General features: G+C 37.6%; 1 protein-coding gene across 4 annotated transcripts in view; it reads left to right on the top strand.

The window, feature by feature from the left end:
- The window catches only part of kcnab2b (potassium voltage-gated channel subfamily A regulatory beta subunit 2b), a 53,519-nt gene that overhangs the window by 37,685 nt on the left and 3,352 nt on the right, over positions 1 to 12,482 (top strand). For 2 of the 4 annotated variants that reach the window (XM_053643195.1, XM_053643196.1), the window contains exons 9-13: positions 3,199 to 3,243; positions 7,574 to 7,659; positions 10,027 to 10,147; positions 10,232 to 10,326; positions 10,486 to 10,606. In XM_053643195.1, coding sequence (XP_053499170.1) covers positions 3,199 to 3,243; positions 7,574 to 7,659; positions 10,027 to 10,147; positions 10,232 to 10,326; positions 10,486 to 10,606 — 468 coding nt within the window. The remainder of the gene's footprint in view (positions 1 to 3,198; positions 3,244 to 7,573; positions 7,660 to 10,026; positions 10,148 to 10,231; positions 10,327 to 10,485; positions 10,607 to 12,482) is intronic. The other 2 variants (XM_053643193.1, XM_053643194.1) reach the window with 1 other exon arrangement.

Here is a 12,482-nt window from a genome sequence, read left to right as displayed (position 1 = left end):
CTTCTGTGCCACCATGATACCCACATCAGTCATGATATACTGTAGATCTCATCCCACTTAGTGTCCTCCTCTAGCTCAGCCTGATATGCCATAAGCATGAAGGAGATCTTAAAGGATCTTGCTGCCATGCTGACTGACCAGTAACATTTTTCTGTCATAGAAGACTGGAAGTTATCTGACTTAGAGGGAAAGGAGGACCCAGCTTCTATCCTAGACCTAATTTGCCAATTGCCTCAATTGTAGGCAGGTAAGAAACTAAATTTTCTATGATGTCCACACAGTCTAGCAGAGAACCCCACGATGGGGTTTTTGGCAGGAAAAGGTTTATTCCACAAGCTGGTGATTTCCTCTTTGCCTTGATGTGTGTTTGGTTTTAGGTAGCTGATTCCCTTCATAGTGAGAGCTGGTGGAGCTCTGTGAGTGCATTTGGCCAGGAAATGCCCACCTTCTCTGTGTTGCATTTGCACACATCCTGCACATCCATGCTGAGAGGCATAGTGATAATGGTATCACAGCCATCGTTCCAATTTAAGTGTGTCCACACTCCAAGTAAGTGAGACAAGTCTTCTGCGTCTGTGGGAATTTGTGCCCTGGCTGGGAAGCCATTGCTGAACATTTACACTATCAGGTTGGCTTCATCGAGCTGATCTTGTAAGAGGCTTTGCTACACTGCTGGCAGCCAGCAGAGGGTGGCAGCATCACATAGTGCAAGTGGCCATTCAGGAGAACTCAGTTGCCCAGAATTCTCCAGGTTGATTAACCTGGACTGCCTGCACCTGCAAGGCAGGATACATAAGGCCAGCCTTTGACACAGCCCTTTGTTGTACATTTGTAGGGGGATGACCTGTATGGTATGTCAGTGCTTTGCCTGAGGCAAGGAGAAAAGGGCAAAAGAAATAGGAGAAAATTAATTTAAAAGAATTAGAAAAGGAACTGAAATGAAAATCAGAAAGAAAGCAGAGGAAATAAGGGTCTAAATAGAATAAAGGCTTGTTCCGGAAAGAGAACGTAAGTTGAAGATATAAGACCCAATTGAGAAGAAGAGGATATGTAAGAAGTGAAAACTACCTTTGTGGGAGCCAATTCCCATTTTGATATTTTATTTGTCACAGTTTAGTAAAAAGATTCCTTTGTTGAAGTATACCATTTTGGCATCTCTTGTTTGTTTTTTCCTGCCTTTTCCCCAACTTTGCATTGTAGCCCTGCCTGCCCCACCTGTAGCCAATCTGTCAAGTGGCATGGTGGTAGAGTAATTAAAGTATGGTGATCCCAGTTTGAGTCTTGGTAGGGCTGTTATTTCACTGTCCACCAATCCCACCCAAACCTTGCCCTTAGCCTTTGTCACCAATATATAAACCCTGCTTTTATTTGTTTATAAACAAGCAGGGGTTTTCACTCTGCAATTGGGTCCACTCTGAACCATCCCACAACAGATCCCCTTTGCACTGGTTGTTGTCTGTGCAACCTCTGCACCCATCATCAAATTACCTGGTGTGGTCCCCTGCAATAGGTCTTGGTCCAACAAACTATTTTGGGATGCTAGTCTGCAACGAAGGTTCTTCAGGGAGAGACATTATAATTGAAATATGGGCTTCTGAGGGAAACACTGTTGAGAGGTGTATCCCACAGTGAGATACCTCACTCATGCTACCATAGCACCTATGGTTGTTAGGGCCCTATTCAGAGTTGAGTTAAGCACATGTAGTGATGAGTTAATATAGCATTTCAGACCTCCAGCCTGAACAACTTGCATATCAATATTTATAATTATTCTGTGATATTCAGTGATGTTCAAGATTTATTTGAATGAAATTGTGAATTTTTGGTTTTTGTTTTCGTTAACATTTTCCTATATTACCCCCTATGCCATTCAACTACCTGCTGATAGTGGTGCCAGTGAGATTTTGTTCTTAGCTTCATCTCTACATAAACATACTGGTGCAGCAGTTCTTTAATACTTTAGTCTGTTCGGCTTGCTCACCTAATCATCTGTACACTCGGAATCAAAGAGATACCGTTTCAAAGTCTCAACTTTCATGCTAATACTGCTGTCCTTGATCAAAGCCACTGTGCTTGTCATGTCATAGCTCAATTAATATTTTTGTGATGGATTCAGTCACTTTTTTTTTTTCATTCCTGCCTAAGCTTCATAAATTCTGCCACTGACTGGACAAAGTATTGACAGCCAATAAATGTGGGTGGAACAGACATCGATACATTGAGAAATTTGCAGTCATTGCATGTGATATTATGACTAGGTTCACAGCAAGGACCATCATATAGTCTCTTTAATATATTTACAAATATATTAGACAACTATTGAATGTTTATTGGAATATTTGCCTGTTTCTTTTTTATATATTATAATATATTAGTCTAAATCATATTTTTTAAAATTGTCTCTTGATTTTACATAGTATTTCATTTGACAACAACGGGGAAAAAGTAACCTGCTTCATCGGTCTACATTTCTTCCACCAGATTTTTTTTGTGCTGAAATGAAAAGTACTTATTTATTAAAGCAGTGGTATAGACACAACTGAAAAAGTCTGTCTCAGAAGTTATACACAAGAAAAATATGGCAGCCTCATGAACTGCACATGGGTAATATTAATAAGCTTAATGGACTACTCAGAAAATTTACTTGAATACCTGCTTAAATCAACTGTGAATAAGTAAAACTTTTCAGCATAAATATTGACTTTTCAACATAAGTTGCAGACTTAAGTCACCAACTCTGAATACAGCTCATAATAGTGTTTATAACCTTAGAATTTCATAATGTCATGCTTTTGGCATGTCATGTGGTTTTTGTTCCTGATCAACAATGGCATGTTCACTTTGTTCTTGAATGGCTCCCATAGCAAACTGCACAATATACTAATTTACTTTCTAATATAGATCCATATTAATAGCTAACTACTTCATTCTCAGTCTGAACTGATTAGTGACACTGTAGTATGGGAGCTACACTTTTACTTAAATCTCTAATGATGCCCGGCTTGGTGTGTCTATGGCTATGCAAAAATCATAGAATGGTTTATAGCTGAGGTCGGTGCTGCTGAGGTAGGTTCTTTAGAAATGACTGCACGACCATGTTGAGCAGGAGCCGGTTCCTTCCAGGAATCTGCATAGGTTCATTACATTAATCATTTTATCAAATTATTTCACAATATTTTGCTTGTTTTTTGTCACCAGGAAATCCATTTAGCACCTCAAAAACAAGAACATTCATCATAGAAGGTATACTGTAGCCTCAGTCAGAGTCCTGATCTCTTGTATCCAAAAGCATTTTATTGTAATGAATGTGACTTTTCACCCTGTTTTTCCTGGTGTGAGGATCTGGCCATGTCTATAAAATGCTTTAAATATATATATATATTTTAGAATTACCTCTAGAAACCAATATGCTTTAGCATGATTGATTTATTTGATTATTCTATACATCTTGCAAAGTGAATTTGGAAAATTTCATTGCATCTGAGCCTTGGTTAATTTCCCCCACCCATGCATTTTAATTTGATTTGAGTTGGAATATTTTAACCAGCAACCATTTATACTAATGTCTGTCATTAAAGTTCACATATATGAAAATATACTTAATTGGCATCTTTCAGTATAGATGCTAAATTGATAATATTTATCCAGGATAATAGAAAGCTTTCTGTCTGCCTGTGTCTTTGTGTTAAAATACTAAGAATCTACACATCCCAGTACCTGTGCATATGTGCCCAGCATATGTGCCCTGTTACCTGGTGCATCTCCTTTCATTTCTTAGGTCAGTTTTGGTTAACGCACCGCGATATTTTTGCAAGATGATTTCGTATAGTGTGATGCTGAGGGTGATTTTCATGCATGCTTATTTTGTTTTTATTTCTTATTTAGAATACTTTTCTAACTATGCATTTTACCCTTTGCATGTCTGAATGAGTATTTTTTTGCACTTGTTCACAAATCTTACAAAATGATTTTTTAAAAATACAAATAGGCTATATTAACATTAACTGTATTAATTCTGGTGATTATATCAGTGTTTGAGGTTTGTGAATTTTGCTTTTGTCTGCCTGTAGAATTAGCATTGCTTTTTTTGTTTGTTTGATTTTCTTTTTCATAGCTAAACAATTAAGCATACAACAGTAAATATGAAATCTAACAACACATTTTCCACTGAAAATGTAATTTTCATAAAAGATGCTCATTTGTACCGAGAGCATTTCCCTGAACTGTAAATTGAAAGACAGAGGAGAGTGACATGTATCGATGTGCAAAGTTTAATAAAACAAAGTAATAAAATAAACAAAGGGTTTTATTAAGGGTTTGTTTTTTGTTTACCAGAATCAATGTTCATATCTATTTCACTGGTCAAAATACAGGCACATGCAGATAAGTCATAAATCGCCACGTCAGGTTACATTCAAAACCAGAACACTCCATATTATAAATCAGGAACTATTAAAAGTAAGGTGAAAAACAAGGAACTTGAGTGTAGCACAGTGCAGCTTTTGATGGCCGAAAAGACAACCAAAACGTCATGCAAGGAGCCAAATATGAATAAGAAAGATATGGGAATGCTAGAAACAGCTGGAAACAGTATTCTAGACAAGGAATAATGAGAAAATAGGAAATTGGAAATCCCTAAAGGTCAAAATGTTTGTGTGAATTTTTGGAAGACATTTTGGACAGAACTTGAATGGACAATATAGAATCCCCCAAACAGCCATCCAAATGCTGGGCTCCTTAGGCACACAACCAGAAGACAAAGAGATGGTGAACCTGGATTACTGGAAAACATACTGGATTACTAGAGGAATCTTGCATAGAGAATAGAGAATCTTGCAACTAAAAGCAAGGCCTGGTCATGAATCTAGAGTGAGATTTGACACAGAGACTAACACAAGCCTAGAACCTGGGGCAGGCCTGAGGTAGGGAGAAAATTAGGGCTTGATACAGAAGATAGGACAGGATCTGATACAAAAACTGGGAACACTGTTGTGGGATCTGAGAACACAGGAAAAGGAATAAGTCATGGGAGAAACATAGAAAAAGGAGCAGTGCATAGGAGAAGCACTAGGGAAGGTAATGTATGACCACACCCATGGCATGTGCACTAACACCACTTACAAATCTTACTTACCTCAGAGATGGGGTCTTGGAGATTTAGGGTATGTAGCTTAGGTAGCACAGTCTGTGGAATAGGGTTCTTGGAGGTAATTGGCAGATCAGGATTCACACACAGTAATTGGAAACACATTGGAAAAACAGGCTTTTAAGTAACCTCTGAGGCAGTAGAAAGAGCCAAGGCCATAAACTGAGACCAATGAGCGATTGGGCAATTGACTGACTTGCCAGGCTACAAACCTACACTTTCTGTTTTCAGTCAGTACTTGAGTCCAATGCAGCAGATAAGCAAGCGTCAAATCCCGGTGATCTGTGAACTGAAGGCTCCATTGTGACTACTGTTTTTGCTGCTGTTTCAGCATTTGGTTGTTCCATAGTCAGACTCTCAGCATTTTTCAAGAGTCTCAATCCATTCACAAGCTATCCTAGTGAATGCTGAGAGCATGATAAAGACCTTGGCCTTCTCTGAAAGGGCTCACTTACTATGTGTGCAAAATACATTAACATATGCTATTAGTTATGAAAGGCTGGACAGAGCAGGAACAGTTCCTTTGCCAATTCAGCTGGAATGAAAATTCTATAACATAAAGCACTGGAATGGCTCATTTTTTTATTAAGCCAAATTGGTTCAGAAAGGCACAGTAGCATTAAAATAACTACAAGTTACTGAAATAGATGACCAGATGATGCATTATGCAGTACTTTGAAATAGTATTTGTCCCATCCTGAATCGTTTTTGTGTATATCTCATACTAAATTGTTTCAGAAATGAAAACAAAATCTAAGATAAAGCAAAGGCAACAAAACACAACACCAAATATGTTTTTTATTATTATTATTTTTTTTTTTTTAAATAATGTTATTTATTGAAGCAAAAAAGTTATCCAATACCAACTGGGCCTGTGTGAAAATGTATTTGCACCCATAGTTACTAATTCTACAAATCTATCAAACTGCATTCATAATGGGGTTCAACTGGACTAGATGCAACCAGGCCTGATTACTGCAAACCCTGTTCAATCAAATCAACACTTAAATAGAACTTTTTCAGCAGCATGATGTTGGGTAAAACGTCTTGCCAGAAACACACTATGCCAAATTTGAAAGACATTCCAGAAATGTTGAGAAAGAAGGTGATTAAAATACATCTGGGAAGGGTTAAAAAGCAATTTCAAAGGCTCTGGGACTCCAAATTACTACAGTGAGAGCCATTATCTCCAAATGGAAAAACTCGGCACAGTAGCCTTCCCAGAAGTGGCAAGGCGAAAACCACTGCTAACCCTGAAGAACATTAAGGCTCATCTGAATTTTGCCAAAACACACCTTGATGATCCTCAAACCTTTTGGGGAATGTTCTGTGGATTGATTAGTCGAAATTGGAACTACTTGGAAGACAGGGGTCCCGTTACATCTAGTGTAAACCAAACACAGAATTCCACAAAAGGAACATCATACCTATGGTCAAGCATGGTGGTGGAGTGTGATGGTGTGGGGATGCTTTGCTGCTTCAGTGCTTGGGCAACTTGCAATAATTGAGGGAAACATGAATTTTGCTCTCTACCAGAAAATCCTAAAGGAGAATGTCCGGTCTTCAGTCCATAAATTGAAACTCAAGCGCAACTGGATTATGCAGCAACACAATGATCCAAAGCATAGGAGTAAATCCTAGTCCTAGAAGTAAATGAAAGACTGATCTCCAGTTATCTGGAATGTTTGGTTGTGATTATTGCTGCTAAAGGTGGCAGAACCAAATTTTAAGTTTAAAGGGGTAATTAGTTTTTCACATTGGATAACTTTTTTTTTCTTCAATAAAAAATAAAATAAATAAAAACTGTAGGTTGCCTTTGTTTTATGTTGTATTTCGTTTGAAGATTTAAAACTATTTAGTATGCGATATACACAAAAACAGAAGAAATCAAGATGGGGCAAATACTTTTTAACAGCACTCCATGAAGTGGCGGAGTTGACAGTACTGACACTCAGTCAAACCTGAGGCAGATCTGTACTGAGCCAGAAATACAGCAAAATTTGTGATTCATAATCTCAATTAGCACACATTGCTTGTTGAAGATGGTTGGATAATAGGTTGTACTGTCACATTCACTACACGTGGTGTTTTGCCTATTAAACATATCTATAGGTAGTTCATGTTGGTATTGTTATTGGGTGATTTATTTATTATTTATTTGTTATTTAGGCTGTAATTAAAATCACAGCTCTTGTTATCTGAAAATTACACCATTTCATATTGACATTTTGTATTTGTAACCAATGTAACACAATTTTCCCCTGAGAATAAAAAGTGATCAAAATACAAACTTTATATTCTCTTTTGTTTGGTAAAAAATGATTTTTCCCCTCAACCTTTGCTTGTCCATGCTTTGCCCTTCTCCTTTCCAGCAGTATTGGCCTTAGTTCATTCATCAATTGTAATTGTTCATATTGTGATTGGCAGAGACGGTCCGAGCCATGACCCATGTGATTAACCAAGGAATGGCCATGTACTGGGGCACATCTCGCTGGAGCTCAATGGAGATCATGGTGAGTGTGCAGTGATGCAAATGAATTTACTACTGATATCAACATTAATTAAATATTCCAATTAATATTATTACTAGTTTCCTGAATGTATCTAAAAATTCTTTCATATTAGTAGCCATGCAGGATAGAAGATGAATACAAACATATAAGAAGCTTTCTACCAAATGTCCCCACAAGGACAGGAATATCTGACACAAGGTTTCTGCTGGAAAAGCATTGAAAAGCATTAAAAGTCATTCAATGCATTCAGTGAAAATTAAGGCCTTAAATGGCATTAAAAAGCATTACCTTTTATTCCTGCATGCATTAAAAAATTGTAGCTAGTTTTGAAGAAAAAAGAATATTATCAATTTATTTTGAATTTAGCCTTCATAATTAATAACTTTGATTTGCTGTCACAAAATAGGTACATTGGTGTGATAAACTTTTCCTTCACTGTCCAGACTGATAGAATTTGGGGTTATAGGTGAAGAAGGTCACATGTTTATTCGATGGCAGTACAATTTACACAAACAGAAACTTAACGGCTTTTTTCCAGTCATGGAATGATTTTTCAGTATGTCTAGAATTCAACATATGGTTGATTGGTGCTTTGTTAAATCATTGTTTAAATACCTGCAAATAAATTTTGAAATTGTATGCTTTGTGTCTTACGACATTTTATCATAAATGCATCATTGTCAAATTGAATGGTTACAATTCAGAACTTGGGTATTTTAAAAATATATGCATTTTATATACAGTATCTCACAAAAGTGAGTACACCCCTCACATTTTTGTAAATATTTGATTATATCTTTTAATGTGACAACACTGAAGAAATGACACTTTTCTACAATGTAATGTAGTGAGTGTACAGCTTGCATAACAGTGTAAATTTGCTGTCCCCTCAAAATAACTCAACACATAGCCATTAATGTCTAAACCGCTGGCAACAAAAGAGAGTACACCCCTAAGTGAAAATGTCCAAATTGGACCCAAAGTGTCAATATTTTGTCTGGCCACCATTATTATTTTCCAACACTGCCTTAACCCTCTTGGGCATGGAGTTCACCAGAGCTTCACAGGTTGCCACTGGAGTCCTCTTATACTCCTCCGTGACGACATCACGGAGCTGGTGGATGTTAGAGACCTTGTGCTCCTCCACCTTCCATCTGAGGATGCCCCACAGATGCTCAATAGGGTTTAGGTTTGGAGACATGCTTGGCCAGTCCATCATGTTCACCCTCAGCTTCTTTAGTAAGGCAGCGGTCGTCTTGGAGGTGTGTTTGGGGTCGTTATCATGCTGGAATACTGCATACTGATCATGCAGACCAATTTGATGCGGTGTGTGGCATATGGTCTGAGCACTGACAGACTGACAACCTCTGGATATGACGCTGAGCACGTGCACTCAACTTCTTTGGTCGACCATGGCGAGGCCTGTTCTGAGTGGAACCTGTCCTGTTAAACTGCTGTATGGTCTTGGCCACCATGCTGCAGCTCAGTGTCAGGGTCTTGGCAATCTTATAGCCTAGGCCATCTTTATGTAGAGCAACAATTCTTTTTGAAAGAATTCTTTTCCATGAGGTGCCATGTTGAACTTCCAGTGACCAGTATGAGGGCGTGTGAGAGCGATGACACCAAATTTAACACACCTGCTCCCCATTCACACTAGAGACTTTGTAACACTAACAAGTCACATGACACCTGGGAGGGAAAATGGCTAATTGGGCCCAATTTGGACATTTTCACTTAGGGGTGTACTCACTTTTGTTGCAAGCGGTTTAGACATTAATGGCTGTGTGTCTAGTTATTTTGAGGGGACAGCAAATTTACACTGTTAGACAAGCTGTACACTCACTACTTTACATTGTAGCAAAGTGTTATTTCTTCAGTGTTGTCACATTAAAAGATATAATCAAATATTTACAAAAATGTGAGGGGTGTACTCACTTTTGTGAGATATTGTGTGTGTGTGTGTGTGTGTGTGTGTGTGTGTGTGTATGTATATATATATATATATATATATATATATATATATATATATATATATATATATATATATATATAATGTATGTAAGTATGGGTCTTGTATGGCATTAAAAATGTTAAAAATGGCATTAAAAAGGCATTAAATTAGATTTGATAATACCAGCAGAAACCCTGTGACAGTTTTAACCTTGTAGGGTCATTTGGCTGGTTACCATGAGTAAAACTGCATTTTTTTTCATATAAGTAACATTTGTTTCATATAAGTCACTTTTGGTTTCATTTAAGTAACTTTTGGTTAAATTAGTCTCATTCATTATCTGCATTAAATATTATGTCAACAGAAGTTCCTCACAAGGACAGTAAAATTGAAAGTTGTGTGTGTGTTTCTCTCAGGAAGCATACTCGGTGGCACGGCAGTTTAACCTTATCCCCCCAATCTGTGAGCAGGCTGAGTACCACATGTTCCAGAGGGAGAAAGTAGAGGTTCAGCTGCCTGAGCTTTTCCACAAGATAGGTGTGTGCGCGTGTGCGCGTGTGCGAGTGTGTGCACACGTGTGTGTGCGATCAGTTGAACAATGATGTCCATGTTTCCCCACAGGTGTGGGTGCCATGACATGGTCCCCTCTGGCTTGTGGGATAATCTCAGGGAAGTATGATAGCGGCGTGCCCCCGTCCTCACGTGCCTCTCTGAAGGTAATCTCTCAGCCTTGTGGGAAATTAGCTACTGTCCCAGTCCCGCATTTTCTGAGTGTGTTTCACTCTATGGTTTCATTCAGCCTTCCTGGGGCAATCCCATTATGTTTCTGGTCAGACGCAGCCTCTCTGAGCAGGTGTGCTGTGTGTTTGGAACAGGGCTACCAGTGGTTGAAGGACAAGATCCTGAGTGAGGAAGGCCGGCGTCAGCAGGCGAAGCTGAAAGAGCTGCAGGCCATCGCAGAGCGGCTCAGCTGCACGCTACCCCAGCTGGCCATTGGTAATTCCGCCTGGGCTCTGCTGCTCTCTCTCTGTCTGTCTGTCTGTCTGTCTGCCTGCCTGGAGCTCAGGGCACACTGTCTTCATGTCAATTCCCAGTGTCTTATAGTGATTCTTGTTTTGCGTCTACTGGACTTATCTTGGTGTTGGATTTGTTCTTACCTGGTTTTGCATTAGGGAACTGTTGGTATGTGGTAAAGCCTTTGTTGCTTAGGGTATAGATGCCACAATATGCAGTGTGTTTGAGTCTTTGGTGCTAGGCAATATAGTTTTAATGGCAGTACTTTCAATCTTCAATCAGTGTTTCTTCCCAAAAATGGTCCTCTCTTTAGCTTTACCATTTGGCATCATGTCATAAATGTCACATAAATTGTTCATTGACTGTAATGAGACTATGGCCCTTATTCATCACAGTCATTTATGATAAAACAAGTGTATGCAAATTCCACCTACACTTTTCTTATTCAGCAATTTCATCTTTGGCATATCTGTATGATCATACTCACATCTGGTTGCAGTACATTGTACATGTACAGTACTGTTTATCCTAATATTTAAACAACTAAAAAAAGGACTGATTTGCAGTTAAATAATCAAAATCGGTATCAGTATCAATAAGTGTAGCAAGTAGGCTATAGTGAGTAGTATAAGTGATAAAAATAGCAAATAATGTTGATAATCACAATTGTGTGCAAGGAAATCTTATTCTAAAATATAAGTAATTGGCTTTGGTCATTTGTAAAAGTGAATCAGAATGCACAGATGTGGATCTTTATCAGCTCCTTAGGCCTTCAATTAAAGGACATTTATCAACAACTTCTGACCTGAAGATTTGAGAATTGAACAAGGCCGTGGTATAAATCTCTTAATAATATCAGTCCCTGTGGTTATGTTAAATGAATCATGACTCTCTCCACACCATGTGGCCTATTAAAATACTATTTATAATATTCCTTTCTCACTTTAGCAAGTTTGTTAAAGGTTGTGCAAAAAAACTGAGATTTTTTAGTGTACTTCCAAAAATGGTTTAAAATCTGTTTATTTGTATGGTTTTAATGGATCTGCTCAGTCAGAGATGACGTGTGCACCCTAGCATTTAGCTCACATAGACCAAACTCACCCACTTCTCTCTTTTTCTGTAATATCAGCTGTCTCCTCCACAGGAGGAGAAAAAAGACATGTGATATCTTTTTTTATGCTCACACATACATAAATATAGCTTACTGCTGTCTCTGAGATTATATGAATGATGTTACCATGGTAACTATAGATGCCAGAGTATTTAAAAAAAAAAAATTGTATGGTAGTAGGTGTTTTTGGATGTAGCATCTGGTCTGTTATTACTTAGCACTCCATCATTGTTCATTCCTTCTGCAAGTCTATAAAAAGCTCAAATGCATAGCTGAGACTTTACAATGTGAATACATACAAAATATATCATTTAGGTTGATTTTTATTATTCTGAAAATAGTCTGAGGATTCTTTTTTTACTGATTAATTTTTTAGCTTAAAAATATGGTAATTAATAAAGTGGTAAGAAGTATTATGTATATTCACACTATATTTTACTATAATTACATGTTTAAGCAATTAAACTGGGAATGTAAAGTTGTATTGTAAACTTGAAGTTATCTAGCTTAAAATAAATTGGAATTACAGAGTCTTTATTTTAGTATTACTTAAAACCTTAAAAACCATAAACCTATTATCATTTACTTATCCATTTTTAGTTTGTAAGTGCATAACTAGTATATTTTTTCAATAGTTCTGTTAATGGAAATACAGTTGAAATTAGATTAGCTTTCACTGTAATTGCTGTTATATATAGCTGCAAAAGCTTATATAGTAATCAGCCATCTATTACCACATTGCTGAAC

The sequence above is a fragment of the Ictalurus furcatus genome, chromosome 15, assembly GCF_023375685.1.
Source record: "Ictalurus furcatus strain D&B chromosome 15, Billie_1.0, whole genome shotgun sequence".
In the NCBI taxonomy this organism is placed as follows: domain Eukaryota; kingdom Metazoa; phylum Chordata; class Actinopteri; order Siluriformes; family Ictaluridae; genus Ictalurus; species Ictalurus furcatus.
The sequence above is the reverse complement of the archived record's forward strand: the minus strand, read 5'-3'. Positions and strand labels throughout refer to the sequence as shown.